Source organism: Poromitra crassiceps (assembly GCF_964638095.1).
Source record: "Poromitra crassiceps genome assembly, chromosome: 3".
In the NCBI taxonomy this organism is placed as follows: domain Eukaryota; kingdom Metazoa; phylum Chordata; class Actinopteri; order Beryciformes; family Melamphaidae; genus Poromitra; species Poromitra crassiceps.
The window spans coordinates 34,374,078-34,395,282 of NC_139625.1; the positions used below are offsets into that span (position 1 = coordinate 34,374,078).

The 21,205-nt window shown below is 42.5% G+C and overlaps 1 protein-coding gene across 1 annotated transcript in view; it reads right to left on the bottom strand.

Annotated features, from left to right (window-relative positions):
* LOC310773610 (dynactin subunit 1-like) overlaps nt 1–21,205 on the bottom strand; it is a gene marked incomplete at its 3' end in the record, with an annotated part of 82,570 nt that overhangs the window by 51,920 nt on the left and 9,445 nt on the right. The window contains exons 3-5 of the mRNA XM_083633531.1: nt 10,256–10,507; nt 8,182–8,260; nt 5,328–5,359 (exon numbers count right to left, since the gene is read on the bottom strand). Of these exons, the coding sequence (XP_083489657.1) occupies nt 5,328–5,359; nt 8,182–8,260; nt 10,256–10,507 (363 nt within the window). The remainder of the gene's footprint in view (nt 1–5,327; nt 5,360–8,181; nt 8,261–10,255; nt 10,508–21,205) is intronic.

A 21,205-nucleotide genomic window follows, 5' to 3' on the forward strand; every position in this document is an offset into this window, starting at 1 on the left:
GTTAAACTTGCATTCCAGGAATAACGTTAACGTCTGTGGGTCTTACCCCGGCCCCTCGGAGATTCCAGGTGGGTAGGCAGCACTCATGCATCGGATTCTCCGCTCCGGTCCACAGGGAAGCAGCTGGCTGCCTGGTACTCTGCGGATCCCACTCGCGTAGCGCCACAACACGCTGAATCCCACTCGATTTGGGGGCGGAACACGCCAGTATTGGCCAACGCCAAATCCAGTCCCCAAAACCATCGACATGCTATGGCCCGCCTCTCAACCCTCTGTCATCTCAGACAAGATTTGTTTTCAGATGGTCTTCAGTCTGATACATCTTCGAGCCTCGCGCCACATGGGTTCAGCTCGTCTTTAAGCGGTGAACAAATGACTCTGACTGGTTCAACCTTACACCTACATTTACAATCCAAAGCAACATCCTCTAGGTTTGCTGTTGGTTCTCCTCTGTTCAAAAGGAGATTTTGCTGCATGGGATGAGATTATACAATTCACTTCTTCTTTGAGGTGTACTGTACCCCCCACCCTTTCGGCAGCATTTCATTTTTTTTTCTTTTTTTTTTTTTTACAATTATCCGACTGGTTTAGTTCAATAATTCATTTGAGAGCCTGTTTAGTTTTGCATATGTTTTACTGGTTTGTCTTTTCCTCTCCTAGACTTGCCTTTTCTGGCACAACTCGCTTGGTCTCAGGCTGACAGGCTCAGGAGGCTATGTGATGATCTTGAGTCGCTTTGGATGGTTTGAATTTTCAGGCTCGTTGAGGTGAGAACTCTATCTACATTATTGAATTATAAGCTACAAGCCTGGTTTTGGATGTTTGTCAGTTATTGTCTACTTTGTCATTTGCTGTGGTGTAGTGTAGCCTATGGTTTATTGGCTATAAGCAAACTATTTTGGTATTGTGTGTGGCATGGTGCAAGTTGCAACATAGCTGGGAATTGACAGGGATATAATATTTTTCTTTTCTTCTGGTGCCCCATCAAGTACACAACTCAAAATCTGCCCACCGGTGATGCCAATCCTAAAAACTATACACACCATCTGAGTGTGTTTTAATGTAATTGAATGCCCAGTAATTGTTTTTCTTTTCTTTTTTTTCAGTTTTCAGGGCAATCTCTTCTAACTCCCTTCTACCTCTAGGAGAAATCCTTAGTCTTAATTTATTTTGTAAGCTGTACAACCTAGAACCCTATAGGAGGAATGCATAATAGACATTTTTCCACAACAGCCATTTTGACCTGTCATAGCAGGCCAGGTAAACACAGGTGTAACTAATAACATAAACAATGGTTCCATTCCATTTAGGCATTCCAGTGCCATTCCAATGAGCCAACATTCACAATAACAGGCCCTGGCCCTTTAAAGGGAACCATCATTAATGTAATTAGTTACACCTGTGTTTGCCCTGCTATGACATGTCGAAATAACTGTTGCAAAAAAAGGTATATTAAGAGAGCTGCAATAATTGACCCGTATTAGTAATTAAAGCTTTTGAGAGTCATAAATTGATGACTTCTGTGCTGCTTGCTGATCTAGAGTCACAAAAGAGACACCTACTGGTCATTTATTTTAATCTGAAAAGTAAAACTGATTCCAGCTAGAGACACTTGATAAATAACCAACCTATATATCACAATCAAACTGAAGAGATTTATGAACGAACACCGCCCTCTGCTGGACAAAAAAAGAAAACAGGCCATTCACTTCTCCATCTTAGGTGGCATACATAGACTTGATGTCGTCACTTTTCTTGAAAATATTTAAAACAGGCCAATGCTTCTTGCAACAAACTGAGGAAGTTTTTAAATTATATTTCAAAAGATGAGAACATCCATCACTAGTGGAGAGGGCCTCAGCCTTTCTCTCATCCATTTGTTAACATTATGGATAATAATGTACACGGTTTATTAGGGATGGGAATTAATCAGATTTTATTGATACCAATGCCATTATCGATTCTGCTTATCAGTCCAATTTTCTGTGTGAAGAAAAAAGTAGGCCTACACAGGTTTTCAGCGTCAACGCAGCTGTTTCATTATCTCTTGAGTCTGAACAGTGTAGAATTAAGCAATAGCTCACGCCAGGCCGTGGTATGGGGGTATATGGTCATTATGGGTGCGTAAATCCAATCTGCGGCTGCTCGCTGTATTCCAACAGCGCTCCCAATTTACGAACGGTCTAGTTTGGGCCAGAGTGCGCTCTGGCGCTCAGAGTGGCTATTCCCTATATCACAGCTAAGGGGCGTGCCTTAGCTGTGATATAATCACCATATATCACTGGCCTGAAGTGAGCTATTGCTTTTATAAAATGTTACCACGTATGGCAATATGAAAGTAATAGACACCTTCCAATTTAAATTTTTTTTTTTTATTCATAAATAATAATGTTCAAAATAAAATATTCCCTCCTGGTTGCCTGTCCTGCACGTAGAGCGAGGCAGTTGCTATGCAATGTAAAGTTAGGTAAGTTACAGCCATAGACCATAGCTACAGCAGCTAGCTAGTATTTAGTGAACTCGATAGATAAGGATTTTTTGAAATGTCTATGGAGAAAATGAATGGGGAATTATCTTCCGGGGCAATGACATCACGTGACTGTTGAGCTCTATTTGGTAGCTGTAAAACACAATTATCTGAAACAACTGAGCAACGGATTTGACCATTGAATAAAACAGGACTTAGGCCTGCTCAATATGAGGAAAATGTGCTGATGTGCAATAACATTGTGATGACGATATGACTTGTGATAAATAAACAAATATTCAAGTATGCATATTAGCTATACAGTTCCTGTCTTTCTGCTTTATGCTGAATGTGAATGCATGGCACATATAAATACAATAAAATAAAATTAAATAATTTGTGTTATTCAGACAGTCTTTACGATGTGTTTATTGTGCATGTTCATATCGCGATGATGATGAAAATATGATTTATCGCGCAGCCCTAACGTGACTTGTACATGTTAATATGTTTCAGTCATTCAGTGGCCTTTGGAGAGTATTTGCTAACTACTACCAGAGCCATTGCCATAGAAGCCCACCCCAATCAGAGGCAGAGGCGTGATTTCTAACCCCACATAGGATAAGCAATAACCACGCCCTGTGGTGCCGGGATTGACCAGGAGCATTGAAGCTTGGGACTAAAGCACCTGGGTTTTTTCATCTTTTAAAATAAAGATGTTTAAAAAACTATTGCTTGTTACATTTTCAGTGCTGTACCTTTTCTCTGGGTAAGAATTGAGCTTGAAATTAACGATATGATACATTATATTATATGAGCTATGAACGTGAACACAACACCGTTTATATTATTGCATGTTTTTGTAGATTGTGTACATTGTGTAGATTACAATTATTATGCTTATTATTATTACTATGCTAAGGAAGGTAGGTGACCATAATTAATTTCAATGTCCGCTCTCGAAATCGCTGTCCGTTCTCAAGAGCTATTCAGTTGGTTCATGAAATCGCTGGGCTGCGTGCCCTCCAGTGCTGCGTGCCCTCCAGTGCTGCTCCTGGCCAATCCCGGCGCCACAGGGCATGGTTATTGCTTATCCTATGTGGGGTTAGATATCACGCGCGGCAGAGTAGGGTGGGACATGCCTTCACCATCCTGTAGGGGGATTCTATGAACCGGTCTGCAGCGGTGCTTGAACGCCCTTCTCAGACGTGGAGTGATACTGAATTGTGCAAAGTAATGATGTCATAGCCGTGGTATATTATGCTCAATTGATAGTATTCTGTTACATCACCACACAGCCATCTTGGTAGGAAAATAACAGGTGATTGTAATCAATTAACAGGTGATAACAATCAAATGACACAAACAGCCAATGAGCTGTGTGTATTGTAGCGCCATATTGGTAGGAAAATGCTTGTGACATCATGGGAATACTATGAATATACCACAGCTTATGAACCAATCAGATCGCTTAATTTGAGGATATAACATGTTTCAACATATTGCTGCTGTTTCCCCCTTTGAAATGATGAATTTACAGATGTTACAAGCAGCACTGTTGACATCTTTCTTCGTGAAATGAAGGCAGGCTTTGGGCCGTTCCTTCCTCTAGTCTGAAGCCATGATGCAAGTTTCTAGCAGCGTCGATGCAGAGTTTGACGTCATGACGCATCAGTTTTTGCAATGCGCAGGGGCAACTGTCAGAAAAACATGCCAGCATTGATACATGATTTGATAACCTCGGAGGCATAACGTACAATTCAGAGTAATAGGACAATTTGGAAGCGGTTCTAAACGGTTCTGGTTCTCGATTCCCATGCCTACATCATAATATCCAGCTGCAGTGTACATTTGCACTGTTTATGACGCTCTGTTGTACTTTTGTTTTCAATTACGTTTTTTTGTTTTTTCTCCGGTCGTTGCTCCACCCCCTCTGCTGATCTGGGGAGTTATATAGACTAGCACATGCTTCCTCCGATACATGTGCAGTTGCCAGCCGCTTCTTTTCACCCTTTCAGCGAGGAGGTTCACCGGCAGGACGTAGCTCGTGGGAGGATCATGCTGTTCCCCCCAGTTCCCCTCCCCCCAGACAGGCGCGCCAACCGTCCAGGGAGGCACTAGACTAGTGCAGCAACCAGGAGGACACATATGCCACCGGCTTCACACCCATAGACACGGCCAATTGCCAATCCGAAAGTGCTGCTGCCGGGAATTGAACCTGGGACTCCGCGGTGGTAGGCGGGTGCTTTTACCTCTACTTGTACCATCTGTGTCAGCATGTAAGTTATCCGCAAGCCTCTGTGCCAATGTCACCAACACAGACTGCTGTGTGTATTTACTGTCCTTTGAGATTGTTTGACTGTTTGGAAGATTCAAGTTTTACATTGAATTAAAACATGCGACTGAGAAAAGAGGTGCAGTTCCTGGTTTCTCATTTCATTGTGTAGGCTGCCAAGCCTCCCACACACCTCCTCACCAACAATACTGCAGTGTGCAAAGGGCCCATTACTTCAAGATAGGCAGTCAGGAATGGATGAAATAACACTGAATCAGGACGACTGGGGCAGGTCTCTGGCACGCAAACCTGAAGATATCCTCCAAAAGTCAACAAAAATACAAAGGATTTACTTCAGAGGATGTGTGTGTGTGTGTGTGTGTGTGTGTGTGTGTGTGTGTGTGTGTGTGTGTGTGTGTGTGTGTGCGTGTGTGTGTGCGTGTGTGCGTGTGTGTGCTTGTGTGCGTGTGCGTGCGTGTGCGTGTGTGTGTGTGTGTGTGTGTAATTCCAGGTGTATGCCACCATATCTGCAGCTGATTGCCTGGCAGTGAACTTTGTGCCTTGGTGCAGCGCTATCTAACTCACCAGTTTAGTGGACTTGGGCATCTCCAGGATCTCTGAAGAGAGAAAGAAGGGAGAAGAGAGAGAGACAGAGACACAGACACACACAGACACACACACACACACACACACACACACACACACACACACACACACACACACACACACACACAGAATCTCATCATTGGGGTTGGGCATTGAGAATTTATGATTCCAAAGGAATTGAAACTCCAAAAGAATCTAAAAGGAACCCGAATTTTCTGCTTATTAATACAAAAGAATTGCATGCAGAACATACTTGAAATCGAGTTCCCACCCGAACATATTAAGTGGCGCTACATAAAGTGTTAATTTAAAATTGTATACAAAAAATTATAAACTGTTGATGTTCACAAAAGTACATAATAAATTACAAGCAATTTTATGATAATCTGAATATGACTTGTGTAATGTTTTTCTTCTTCGTCTTCTTCTTCTGTGAAATAAGCATGTGAGCTGTTTTGACCCCGCCCCTCAAAGAATTTGAAATTGAGAACCGGAATCGATAGCAGAATCGGAATCAGAATCAGAATCGTTAAATCCAAACGATACCCAACCCTACTCATCATGAATTCATCATAAATGATCTGTTCATTTTGCTGGACATTGACAACCAACGCAACATCCACAGAGCCTCCAGTATGATCAGCCAGACAGACAGCCACCCTCTCATCCCTCCCACAGCCTATTTCCCCTCATGCAGGCAGGGAGAAGGCACAGGAGCATCCACTCAAGGCCCACAAGGCCAGTAAACAGCCTTTTCCCCAGGCAGTCAGACTCCTCAACCTTAATGGCTAATGTGAACTGTTTTAGGTGAACTGCACTTTCGGCCTTACGTATATTTTTATTGGCCATTACCATGTTATTGATCTTTTATCAATTATATTTATTGACTATTTATTGTCCCTTGCACTCGTCTTTGTGCCTTTTTTCTGGTGTTTTTAAGCTAAACGTTGTTTCGTTTTTATGTATGAAAGTACATAAAAATGACCATTATAAGAAATCTGAATATGTAATGGTTCTGGGGTCACAGCAGTATTTTCAGGTCACTGCGGCGCTGACTCCTTGTAATACTGGGGATTCAGGAAGCTTATTCTGTTGTTGTAGTCACTGTAGAGTAAGTTGCTCAGGAGAGGAGCAGCGGCCGAATGCCCAAGATGTAAACATAATTGTCTATTTTCAACTTGAATTTGATTGAAACAGCTTCTATTTATCTAAAACGTAACGATCCACATTGTGGCTTTTACAGCAGCTCAAGTGCAGCAAGGTGGTCTGGGGAACCCCAGAGGTCCTTGAGGGGGTTCCAGGGGGTCCCCAGCAAAAAGGGGAATAATTTATTTTCACTATAATTCCATCCATAAGTAACGCAATGCCAGAATGTATGGCTACTATTATGATCATGGGTTTCACACACTTTCTATAATAATGTAACATCTAAAAGCAAAATTCTTATCAGATGGGGGACCCTGGGACAGAATCTTATCAAATAGGGGTCCATCCATGCTCTAATTTATGTTAGTTTAGGGGTCCTTGATGTGTAAAGGTTTGAGAACCAATGGTTTAGCTTTTTGCCAGGTAACATCTGAATAAGCCCTGAGTCATATCTTGATTGCCTGTTGCCCATGTTGTCCATCTACAATTGCCCAGAAAATTGCCAAATGTGTCACCACCTTAACTCTCCCTCTCTGCCCTGAGCCATCATGGATGTTCCTAAGTCAAAGTGCCTTCCAATGCTCTGCATAATGAGTGACAGACGGACCTCCATGAAACAAGACAGCGTCCTGTAAGGAGATCTTTACTGAAGCACATTTGCATTTCAGGGCTTTAGCTGAAACCCTAAACCAGACACAAGGCTGCTGATAGACATCAATGGCTGTTAATGGAATTGAACCTGTGACCTTTCAGTTACGGGATGGCCTCTGTACCCACCGGACCAACCAGCCCTGCTGATATTACATTAAATAAACTGTGAGGGGTTTGATAAGGGATGTTGATTCATGTAAGAAAAAGCTGAGAGTAGGTCTGTGTCTGTGTTTGTGTAGTGCACGTTTCATCTTTTGGATTTTGCTTTGGTTTGGAATTCCACTGTGTTTGATTGTTTCTGAACACGTCTTTCCTCCAGCCGAGCTCCGTCAGGATCAACAAGATTTCACCAGTAAGAGGGGATTTGTTTGATCAAATCCCCTCTTACTGGCAGAAGAATGACTGAATCCACAAACCTGCTGCAGAATGCTGGTCAAGGACAAAACCAGAGCTCCTGAATAGGGATGCACCATATTGGATTTTTTTCCAACTCTTTTGGCTGACTGCTGATGCCGATACAAATATATGCGTAATTTTCTCCCCACCTAATTTCAGAGAACATCAAGTCTCTCCTGTAGTGGAATCAACACATTATTATGCCTACTCTTATTGTGATCATCCACTGGCAGATGCAGACATAAATACAATGCTTTTCAAAATGTACACATTCACTGAGCAAAATAAGAAAACTACTTCAACTTAGATTATGTAAAACATGCCATATATTCAAGCAGTGAGCAATTGCGCATAATTAAAGCATCATATTATCGGCCTGTCTTATCGGCAGAAATTTTCGTTTTGGGCCGATGCCGATATTTCATTTTAAAGCCTTTATCGGCCGATACCAATTATGTACCGATATGATCATGCATCTCTCCTCCTGAAGTCAGTGATGTGTGTGTGTGTGTGTGTGTGTGTGTGTGTGTGTGTGTGTGTGTGTGTGTGTGCGTGCGTGCGTGCGTGCGTGCGTGCGTGCGTGCGTGCGTGCGTGCGTGCGTGCGTGCGTGCGTGCGTGCGTGCGTGCGTGCGTGCATACCTCTTTTGGGAACCCTGGCAGTGGCTGGCTCCGGCGTCTCGGGGGATGTGGTGTCTGCTCCATCATCAACCAGCTGGATCTGAGAGAAAAAAGAGAAATATAGAAAAAGAGAGAGAGACAAAGAGAAACAGAGACGGTAAGACATGATACATTCCAACAGAGAACAGATTTTCATTGCCCACCATTTCATTCATTAGCTATCAGAATCAGAATCATTTTAATTGACCAAGTATATACACATACAAGGAATTTGACTCTGTTTTACGTTGCTCTCAATGTACTCGTACACAAAAAAGGTATATGCACAGGTTAAAATGACGCTGATGAAGGCTTGAGGCTGAAACGTTCGTTGTGCTCTCTGTCCCAGATTACCCTTAAATTGTAAAAGGACATTCCGGAGTTGCTTCTTTCTCTTAAAACAAAGAGGACAGGGGTGCATTTTAAACATTTACATTAACTACTTTATATAATAATATGTGTGGTGTAAAGTGTCTATTTTAAATATGTATATGAAATAATGTATATGTATGTACAGTACAGGCATATATAAGCCCCACAGAAATGTAAACAAAGACTTATACAGATATATTTTCAGATATGGCACGGTTATTTACCGTTCAATGTAAACAAGACTGAGTCAGATATTGCAGTTATTCCATGGTAAATGTATTTCAAAAAAGTTGTATTTCAAAGCTTGTGTTTGGGAGTCTGGGGCATCTCCACAAACTCGTGCTCCGTGGACTGCAACTAGGCAGGCTGCTAAAGCCTGATGCAAAAAAATTAGCAAAATACTGCTCCATTTCAGCCATAATAGGCAGCCTCTTTATCTGGAGAAGACGATGCTTTGTATACCCTTGAGTGCTAAACATGCTTACATATGTTAGTTTGCATACATTATATTTAAGTCATCATCTTGCTGCAATGTCTTTTCCTGTGCTTAAGAAGTACATGCATCAGTGTCTGGTTCAATATAAATGTACTGTACTGCGGCCTTCTTCTAAAATGTTTGGGTCTGTAATATTTGCTGTACTTTAGATCCAAATAAAAGTATTTAAATGTGTGCGGCCGCACGCACAGCTATTTCACAGTAAACGTATTTCAAATTGTGTGTGTGTGTGTGTATCGCCTTCAAAACAAACAGCAAAACAGCGACCAAAGTGGCAGAAAGACAAATGGTTTGTTTATTGAGGTTTGCTCAAATATGGTTCTCGCCAAGTCAATTGAAATTTTCTCAGTTCCCATAGCAACCTTTACAACTCTGGTGCAAAGCCACTCAGGGTCGGCCAGTCTGCTATAGTGATACAGCACCTAATCAGCATTGCAGCTGGTGTGCGTGCGTGCGTGTGTGTGTGTGTGTGTGTGTGTGTGTGTGTGTGTGTGCGTGTGTGTGCGTGTGCGTGCGTGTGTGCGTGCATGCGTGCATGCGTCTGCTCAGAGCTAGGTCACAGATAGCACAGCAACAAGAATTTACACTCTTTCCTGTAGTAGAGTCAGAAAGTGACAGAAGCTCAGAGGGGCAACAACGTCTTTTAAAAGTTCATAAAATGCCTGTCAAATTCAATCTAATGTCCATGTATTTTTGCTCTGTTTTTTTCCATCGAGTTGCCAAAAATTGAATGTGATTACTGTCCCCCCAGGGACACCATAGGTGATTCGTGGGAGACAGTGCATTCTGGGAGAGAAAAACTGAGCCTTTTGATGATCGGAAACCAACCGAGCACGCAGCCTGAAGCAGGAGGAAATGTTGGCTCTATGTAGACAGCAGAAGAATATCGACCCCACAGAAAACACTGTGCCACCAAAAAATAAAACAACCAGTATCTTAAAAAATAAAATATAAAAGGCATTGCAGACAACAAAATATCCCTGCTAACTTCTAAGCTCCCAAAGTCCACAGTTGACAAACAGCCTGGATCCTTTATATGAACTTCAGGTAAAGATTCCCCGCCCTCGAAGTGAATATAAAGCATCACTGGAGCAGAGGCAGACTTCAGGCACTCATACGTTCATAAAGCATAAAGCATTTTGGAAAGTAAGTCTTCATCACAACCCAAAAAACAAGTCTCCTCGTTACCTGCGACTGTCTGACAAATATCCCGTGGTTGTCGTGGCAGGTGAAGTAGCGCTTGCCCTGCACGGTGCCATCGTTCTTGCCCTTGGCCTCGTCCAGGATGACGCCCACCCACTTGCCCGAGGCGAAGAGCGTGGTGCCGATGTAGGCCACGGTGCCCCGCTGCCCCTTCCCGATCACTTCCACCAGGGAGCCCACCTTGGCCGGCCGGCCGCCCCCGTCTGAGCTCATCCTGCTGCTGCCGCTGCTGGTGGTCTGAGGGGAGGGGGGGGATACACAGAGGTTCAGACTGTCAAAAACAAGCCATTCAAATCAACACTTCCTCTTTTAATAATAAATAATAATAATAATAATAACAATAATATGTAACCATAAAAACAGAAACATAAATAACTAAACCAAAAGTTTGTTTTATCGGCTGCCATGGAATGTTTGATGATGAGTGAAATGATATAAAAGAAGAACATATTTGTAATATTGGATATTTACTACGAGGGTTTCAGGGTTTTGTTGAACCTTTTGAGGGTCACTTTACAAACAAAGGTCCCATTTACACTTGGCATTAAAATGTGAATGATTTTGATGGTACACAGACTTCTAATAGGAAGAATGGTGCCTCTATCATTCCCATTGTGCGCCCTGAACGCCTGTTTCCTGCACCATGTAACTTTCATGCTCCATCCCGGAGCATGAACCAGGATGTAGTAACTCCATTTCCTGCTGGAGCTCCTTCATATTAAAAGCTTTCCACTGACAAACTAACGGGACACTGTCACTTTTATTGTGTGTGGTGGGTGGACCTCGGAGTCGGATCCTCTAGGGCAGGGGTTTTCAAAGTCTGAGACAGTGGGCCTCCCCCCAGACAAAGCTTGAAAAAAGGTGCCCCCCTCGCTCAATTCCTGGATGCCTATGGGATTGGGATCATGATTATGTTATTTTATCCCAGATACTCAACAATTGAGCCAAGTTAGCCTGATATTGCTGTTTGACATACTAAGTTCAGACTACAGCAAATGCATTAAAAAAGGTCTGTCTGAAGGCAATTATTTGTTTCTGACTCTGGGAAAGTGGGAAAAACTGTAAAATTCCCCCCAAATTACTGTATCGTAACACTCCATTTCCATCTTCTAGTCAGTCTGTTTACTTTATTTCTATGAGGGGATCCCCCAGGTGAATTCCATTTAAAAAAATCACCCTTTTCAATATACCTTCAAAGCAGACTGCCGTTCGGATTTCAAAGTAAGTGATACTTTTAATCGATTTAAACTAGCCTCGATAGCATAGCAGCATCTCTATCATCTATGGCGGCCGCCATTGGTGTCAGCGCACTTGACAACGGCATTAGTTCAGCCTGTTGCGACATTTATTGATGCTGATTGGCTAATCGTTAGTCCCCTTCAGTGCTCATTGGCTTGGCATTCTTGTCAACCAAGGAAAATGCATTTGCATACGACAATGCCATATCTTTAACCAAATCACACATTAAGGCTATTCTGTGTATGTGATCTCCTTTTGATAACGAATGGCGTTTACCCCACCATTGCCTTGGGGGGGCGGCCCACCCACCCTGAAAGAATCAAAATATGTTTTTTTATGTTATTTGCCTAATTTATGTGCACCCGTTTCAAGTCATCCCCCTGAAACTGTTTGGAGCCTCCCACTTTGAAAACCTCTGCTCAAGGGGGTCCGGGGGCGGATTAAAAGATTTTTCTTTTAGTTTTGGTCCGAGTGAAATGTTCTATGGTCTCTCGTGATTCCAAATATAGCTGAATCCTGAATCGCTTGGTTTGACCAAGTAAAACAATTTTTATAAGCATTTTACGAAATGTACCGTAATTTCCGCACTATAAGCCGCACTGGAGTATAAGCCGCAGCAGCAAAATTGCCTGTTTGTTACATATATAAGCCGCAGGTGTTTTAATGTTTTTTTTTTTGTTTTTTTTTGTTTTAATGTTTAATTACCATATGTAAGGGTTCATGCACAGAGGGGATTGTCGGGAAAGAGATGGCTGTTTGAGGAAGCTCCCATTTATTAACATTTCAACAAAACAACATAACACAACACCACCTTTGTTTTTTTTTACAGTGCACACAGTGTCCGCGGTGTGGTGAAAAGAGGGCAAGAGAGGAAATTAAAACAGAAGTGGATTTATAGTTAGAAAGAGTGCTAAAGAAGAGAGATTTTTTTTTTTTTTTTTTTTTTCCTGAAAAAAATCCATAGATAAGCCGCACCGTTATATAAGCCGCAGGGCCAAAAAACGGGGAAAAAGCCGCGGCTTATAGTCCGAAATTTACGGTAGATGGAAAAAAGAATGGCGGGTGAATGGCTCTGGTGCGTACTGTAACCCGGAAGTGGGCGTGACTTTGGCTCTCTATTCCAAAGAAACCGGAGACATAAAAGACATCACTTCCTCTGCGGCATTAGCTACCGGACACCGGGTGTTCCAACAGCAAATGGAAAAGCTGTCATGAATTGTATATATAAGGTTGTTGAATCACTATTGTGTTAAATCAATCGGTGATAGAGAGTAGAAAAACAGACATGTATGTCTATGAAAATGTCACAGACTGCTACTTTAACCAGTAGACTATAGCACACAGTATGACAACAGTGCATGGCATACTGTAACACAGGCTATTTGTACTTGGTGCACACACCTGCGCATTAAAAGAAGTACCTTATGAGGATATAAATGATTTGAACCCCTGTGGGAATGGATGGTGTAATGCCTGGCAGTGCTCGTGCCATTCTCTAGCTAACGGAGCTATACGTACCACATGCAAAGTGAAAGCGAGGCCTTCTTCTTCTACTGTACTTGCTAAAATGTCAATACAGGCACAAAGACACCGCTTTTAGTTTCCAGCTGAGGAGACAAATTTGCGAGACAAATCCCACGGCAACACTCAGAGATTTCATAACTCAATATTGATGCGTGGGGACATCATTTGCACAGCACATTGAAGGGGGGCAAATTTACTGTACTGTAATATTTTGTAATCAAATTATCTGTTGTTTTAATCAAGTTTTCCCCCCAATTTTCTCCCCAATTGTACTTGGCCAATTCCTCCGGCTGTCCCAGTCGTTGCTCCACCCAGTCTGCTGATCTGGGGAGAGCTGTAGATGAGCACATGCTTCCTCCGATACATGTGTCACTGCCCTCTATCTCTACTGCAAGGCCAAAAGGAGGCACAATCCAGGAAGAGAGAACATTGAGCTGGTCTATTATAACCTTGGTGGTTCAGATGCTGAAGGAAGAGAGGAGAACATCGAGACAGGTTATTATAACCTTGATGATTCCAGTGATGAACGGAGTGAGGAGGACATTGAGATGGATTATGATGACGTGGGTGGTTCCAGTGCTGAAGGAAGAGAGGAGAACATTGAGATGGATTATGATGACCTGGGTGGTTCCAGTGCTGAATGAAGAGAGGAGAACATTGAGATGGATTATGATGACCTGGGTGGTTCCAGAGCAGAAGGAAGAGAGGAGAACATTGAGATGGATTATGATGACCTGGGTGGTTCCAGTGCTGAAGGAAGAGAGGAGGACATTGAGCGGGATTATGATGACCTGGGTGGTCCCAGTGCTGAAAGAAGAGAGGAGGACATTGAGCTGGATTATGATGACCTGGGTGGTTCCAGAGCAGAAGGAAGAGAGGAGAACATTGAGCGGGATTATGATGACCTGGGTGGTTCCAGAGCAGAAGGAAGAGAGGAGAACATTGAGATGGATTATGATGACCTGGGTGGTTCCAGTGCTGAAGGAAGAGAGGAGGACATTGAGCGGGATTATGATGACCTGGGTGGTCCCAGTGCTGAAGGAAGAGAGGAGGACATTGAGCGGGATTATGATGACCTGGGTGGTTCCAGTGCTGAAGGAAGAGAGGAGGACATTGAGCGGGATTATGATGACCTGGGTGGTCCCAGTGCTGAAGGAAGAGAGGAGGACATTGAGCTGGATTATGATGATGTGGGTGGTTCCAGAGCTGAAGGAATAAGAGAGGAGGACATTGAGCTGGATTATGATGACGTGGGTGGTTCCAGAGTTGAAGGAAGAGAGGAGAACATTGAGCTGGATTATGATGATGTGGGTGGTTCCAGAGCTGAAGGAAGAGAGGAGAACATTGAGCTGGATTATGATGACCTGGGTGGTTCCAGAGCTGAAGGACTACTGCAACGTGCTTCTGCCTGGCCTTCCTGCCGCTGACATCCGACCACTTCAGCTCATTCAGAACGCTGCAGCCCGTCTGGTTTTTTCAACCAAGCCAAATTCTCTCATGTCACTCCCCTCTTCTGGGACCTTCACTGGCTTCCCATCTTGGCACGCATTAAATTGAAAAGACTGGTTCTGGCCGACAGGGCAGTACACCAGACAGCTCCTCTGTACCTACAATCAATGGTCAGGCTCCAAACCTCTCACCGCTCCCTCCGCTCCTCCACCAGTGCAGGACGCCTCGCCTCTCCTCCACTACGTGGGCTCAAAGGTCGCTCATCCCATTCGCGACTCTTCTCGTCCCTGGCACCTCAATGGTGGAACGAGCTTCCACATTCGGTCAGGATGGCCGAATCACTGCCGATCTTTCGGCAAAGACTAAAAACACACATTTTCAGGCTCCATCTGGGCCCTTCTTGAACTAACATCTCTCTCTCTCTCTCTCTCTCTCTCTCTCTCTCTCTCTCTCTCTCTCTCTCTCTCTCTCTCTCTCTCTCTCTCTCTCTCTCTCTCTCTCTCTCTCTCTCTCTCTCTCTCTCTCTCTCTCTCTCTCTCAAAAAATAGAAAAAAGTTGTAGCTGTCATAGACTGTTGTTGCATAGTTGATTTCTCTATTGCTGACTAAAATGTGTTATTGTAAGTCGCTTTGGATAAAAGCGTCTGCCAAATGACGTAATGCAATGTAATGCAATGTGCAGTCACCAGCCGCTTCTTCTCACCTGACAGTGAGGAGTTTCACCGGCAGGACATAGCACTTGGGAGGAATCAAAGTAATCAAATAAACCTGAATAACCCAATTTACAGTGTGGTGTCCTAGAACTGATCGTGACTCAGCAGAACAGCACAGAGAGGAGTAGATGTGATTAGCAAAAGCATTCATTTAGAACAATGAACAACAATTTGTGTCAGAGGTATCCAGTTAGCCCACTGAGTGCCTCATGACTTTAACAGACACCCCTCCATATTGTCCCAGGTCAATGCAAAGCATAAGCCCTAAGTAAAGTATAGGTAGGAATGTGTGCGACATAAAGACTGTTTTGTTCCTGTGCTCTCTCTCGTTGTTATGGCCCCTCAGAAATCACTTAGAGAATCTTAATAATCATAAGAGCCGTGGTTTTCTGACCCCAAGCTCAAAGATGGCATCAGTTCATAAGAGGCATTTAACCTGTTCATGTTTCTCAACCATAGGCGTTGAATACAGGTCTTAATTGAGTTTCTATGTATTTCTCTAGGAAAACCTAGAAGACCTCAAAGGTTGATGGGAGAGACGTGGTTGCTTTTAGCTTTCTTGATTAAAGTTATAGTACTTTTTGTTTTCATCGCACTCTGAACCATCTGGCAGTGTTGTAGTACTTGAGTCCAGGACTCATTTTCAGGACTTGTGACTCGACTTGGACTTGAGCATTCATGCATTCGGACTCAGACGTTGGAGACGAGGACTCGGACTTGTTAATTGATAAAGACTGTCTTTTTGTTGTTGTTGTTTTTGTAATAGCCCCTTTTAATTTGGCATACGATACTGAGCTATATTAATACTGTGACATTATTCAATTTCAAAGTGCAGGCATGTGTGTTCCCACCTTCATGTGGATTCATGCTCAGGTTCAGTAACTCAGGTAATGGGGACTCGCCTCGGGAATCTTCTTTGGTGACTCGGAGTCGGACTCAGACTTGAACACTAGAGATATAGTGACTTGACGACAACACTCTGCCATCTGGCTACTTGATTGATGCTTGAGGAATGTTCACTTTTATTTTACTGTTGCTCTGGATAAGAGCGGCTGCTAAATGTTGAAATTTGTTGTCTATTACATCAAATCAAAATGAAAGGAGGGGATGATGATCAGCTCTATGCCTAGATAGCTTCCCATCTTCACTTGTTAAATACAGCAGCAGAAATCATAGCAGAATTATGGATGATGGCCTTTTTTTGATGATGGCAAGGTACCAGAAGAGGGTATGCTTGGCATCCAAACTACAGTATAAAGACAAAGCTGTTGTGAAATGTTATTTTATCCTCTTTTTTTATTTTCTTATGTCATCCATTTTATGTGAAGCACTTTGAACTGCATCTGTGTATGAAATGTGCTATACAAATAAACTTGACTTGACTTGACTTATGCATGTTATCATCACCATATTTAGCTATGTAGAAAGCAGCCATGCAAAACCTGAATTGCCCCAATTACTGAAAGTCTAATTTGCCTTGCTTCTTATTCATGACCAACAAAGAGTGAGAGACACTCTAACCAGCTTGTACACTGCATCCCACAACAGTCTTGTATGCCATGATTAGGGTTGTGTACTGAAACCCGATACCGCTATGGTACCGGATCGTAGGGCTGTGCGATTTTGCCTAAAACTAAAATTGACGATTTTTTCTCTCAAAACCAGATTTTCGATTTCGATTTCGATTTATTATACTATTATACTTCTCTAAACATTTGTTGCCCTGCAGAGCTCTTTTCCCCCCTTTTTTCCATAATTGACAATTTACGCTTTTACTCTGAAGGTAGAACAACTCAACTTCCTGTTTTAGCTTGCCGCTGCTATGCTTAACTTCCTGGCTGTTGCTTGCTAACTTGACACTGGTGGATTTGCGTGTTCCTCGGTGAGATAATTATATTAGTGTCTAAGAGACCACCCGTGCTCGGAGTTATATCTGTACTAGAATAACACAAAGTCACAACAGGAATGCGTGGAACTGCGATAGCAGTTAGGGGGAAATTCAGACACACAGGGACAGGTGAGTCAGCTGAGGCAGCCATGAATACAGCCAATCTATCAGTACTCGGTGGCCTCACGTGTTGTTTTGTTATTATGTGAACTGTAAAGTAGAGCTGCAACGATTAATCGATTAATCGATTAGTCGATCGACAGAAAATTAATCGACAACTATTTTGATAATCGATTAATCGTTTTGAGTACAATTTTAAGAGAAAAGGTCTAAATTCTCTGATTCCAGCTTCGTAAATGTGAATATTTTCTGGTTTCTTTACTCCTGTATGACAGTAAACTGATATTATCTTCGAGTTGTGGACAAAACAAGACATTTGAGGGCGTCATCTTGGGCTTTGGGAAACACTGATCGTCATTTGCCACCATTTTCTGTCATTTTATAGACCAAACAACTAATCGATTAATCGAGAAAAGAATCGACAGATTAATCGATTATGAAAATAATCATTAGTTGCAGCCCTACTGTAAAGGCAACGTTTCATCGTCCGGTGATAATGTCTGTGTTCGTGTGCGCGCGTGAGTGTGTTGTGGCAATCGTTATCTTGTAGGCTACAGCCGGCAGTGCAACAAGCTGCTTTTTGGTCGGAGGTGTTGAAATAAGTCCATTGTGCTGCTGTTTTTAGTAGCAGTATCACAGCCTCTAGAGAGACTTTACAGCGGTGAGAATGGACAAGTAGCAGCATGCGTACATGATAGAGAGCCGCCCTGCGTAACGTACTTACCCTAGTTAAAGTGAGAAAAAAAAAAAAAAAAAAAAAAAAACGATTTTACGATTTTCATTTTTTTAACATCGTCCTAACTAATTAATTCGATTACGATTCAAAATCGATTAATCGCACAGCCCTACCGGATCGGTACCTTTACAATTGGTACTGAATTGCAACGTAGAATTAGGTGCCTCATTTAGGTGCTATGCCAAAGCTGCTGCTGAGTGAAATACACACCCTCTGGTGCTGCAAAACCAGCGCTGCACGCAACTTCACTAACATTATCGTTTGGATCGGACCGCTTAAAATACTCTTTAAATGAAAGAATCCACTTTAAATCCGATTTAAATTTTAAAAAGGATCAGTTCAGTTTTAAAAGTATCATTTTAGCACCAGTATCAGAAAAATACTAAACAATACCCATCTTAGTCATGATGAGCACAATTTTAAAATCAAATTTTAAAAAGAAAGGAGGAATACTTGGTTAAAGTGCTTTGGGAAGACAACACGGCTCAAACGCCCCCAGCAGCGGTCTGCAATGAAATATTCATTATGTTTTATACTGTAATGCCTTTATAAAGTCATCAAATCAATAATCAATCAAATCAAATCAAAACAATGACAATCCTTCATAGAGTAGGCACCCCAATGTTTTGGGTGGGCTACCTCACTCTAGAGTGCAGTGTACCCACCACCAGTCTGCAAGGAGACATTAACCATGGTTCATATACGATGCTCGCTTGGGCCTGTCTGCTTGGTAAATAATTCAGTGACACTCTACTCTTACAACACATGCAAGCTCCAACTACTGTACAAACCTCAGAAGATACAACACACGCAAGCTGCAACTACAAACCTCAGAGAAGATACAACACATGCAAGCTGCAACTACAAACCTCAGAGAAGATACAACACATGCAAGCTGCAACTACAAACCTCAGAAGATACAACAAATGCAAGCTGCAACTACAAACCTCAGAGAATATTCAACACATGCAAGCTGCAACTACAAACCTCAGAGAAGATTCAACACATGCAAGCTGCAACTACAAACCTCAGAGAAGATACAACACATGCAAGCTCCAACTACAAACCTCAGAGAAGATTCAACACATGCAAGCTCCAACTACAAACCTCAGAGAAGATTCAACACATGCAAGCTGCAACTACAAACCTCAGAGACGATACAACACATGCAAGCTGCAACTACAAACCTCAGAGACGATACAACACATGCAAGCTGCAACTACAAACTTCAGAGAAGATTCAACACATGCAAGCTGCAACTACAAACCTCAGAAGACACAACACATGCAAGGTGCAACTACAAACCTCAGAAGATACAACACACGCAAGCTGCAACTACAAACCTCAGAGAAGATACAACACATGCAAGCTGCAACTACAAACCTCAGAGAAGATACAACACATGCAAGCTGCAACTACAAACCTCAGAGAAGATACAACACATGCAAGCTGCAACTACAAACCTCAGAGAAGATACAACACACGCAAGCTGCAACTACAAACCTCAGAGAAGATACAACACACGCAAGCTGCAACTACAAACCTCAGAGAAGATACAACACATGCAAGCTGCAACTACAAACCTCAGAAGACACAACACATGCAAGGTGCAACTACAAACCTCAGAAGATACAACACACGCAAGCTGCAACTACAAACCTCAGAGAAGATACAACACATGCAAGCTGCAACTACAAACCTCAGAAGACACAACACATGCAAGGTGCAACTACAAACCTCAGAAGATACAACACACGCAAGCTGCAACTACAAACCTCAGAGAAGATACAACACATGCAAGCTGCAACTACAAACCTCAGAGAAGATACAACACATGCAAGCTGCAACTACAAACCTCAGAGAAGATACAACACATGCAAGCTGCAACTACAAACCTCAGAGAAGATACAACACACGCAAGCTGCAACTACAAACCTCAGAGAAGATACAACACATGCAAGCTCCAACTACAAACCTCAGAAGATACAACACATGCAAGCTGCAACTACAAACCTCAGAAGATACAACACATGCAAGCTGCAACTACAAACCTCAGAGAAGATACAACACATGCAAGCTGCAACTACAAACCTCAGAAGATACAACACATGCAAGCTGCAACTACAAACCTCAGAAGATACAACACACGCAAGCTGCAACTGCAAACCTCAGAAGATACAACACATGCAAGCTGCAACTACAAACCTCAGAAGATACAACACATGCAAGCTGCAACTACAAACCTCAGAAGATACAACACATGCAAGCTGCAACTACAAACCTCAGAAGATACAACACATGCAAGCTGCAACTACAAACCTCAGAAGATACAACACACGCAAGCTGCAACTGCAAACCTCAGAAGATACAACACATGCAAGCTGCAACTACAAACCTCAGAAGATACAACACATGCAAGCTGCAACTACAAACCTCAGAAGATACAACACATGCAAGCTGCAACTACAAACCTCAGAGAAGATACAACACATGCAAGCTGCAACTACAAACCTCAGAAGATACAACACACGCAAGCTCCAACTACAAACCCCAGAGAAGATACAACACATGCAAGCTGCAACTACAAACCTCAGAGAAGATGCAAACAACTACACACAGCCTGCATTCACGTACAGGAGCAATCATGACGAATCAAGCTCCCAGGAAGGCTGCTGCCAAAACTTGTCAGCGTGACGCTAAACAAAACCTGCAAGTGCTTTCCATTGTTTTCATTGATTGTCTTGTGTGTTATGCAGCCAACTAAGGATGGGCATTATGGACCAAAAATCATCTGTATTTTTAGGCTGAATTATAAATTGTAGCCTAAGTGGAAGTGGGCTAAGTTGTAAGTCAAAGCCACATGCAAGATGTCACAAGCACTTTTATTAAGACAACACTGCGATCAAAATCAAATGCAAAGACAGGGTTTTCTTCCCTGACTATTGGAGCTTTCACAAAATATTTACACAATGAGATCTTTGGTCAATTATGTGGATATAATGACTAAGTGGGTAGGCAAATAATAGCTAGAAGTATAGTCTGGTAAGTTCAGAAAAATACATCACTTTACTGTAATGCAGCTTTAAAAACCAGGAAAAGACAACTATTATTATGCCATTTCACAATATTACGATATCCTAAATGTAAGATATCTAGTCTCATATCACAATATCGATATAATATTGATATATTGCCCAGCCCTACAGCCTACATTACAAACTATATGCAATAAAGAGGACATTTGTGAGATGTGAGAAGCTTTGAATG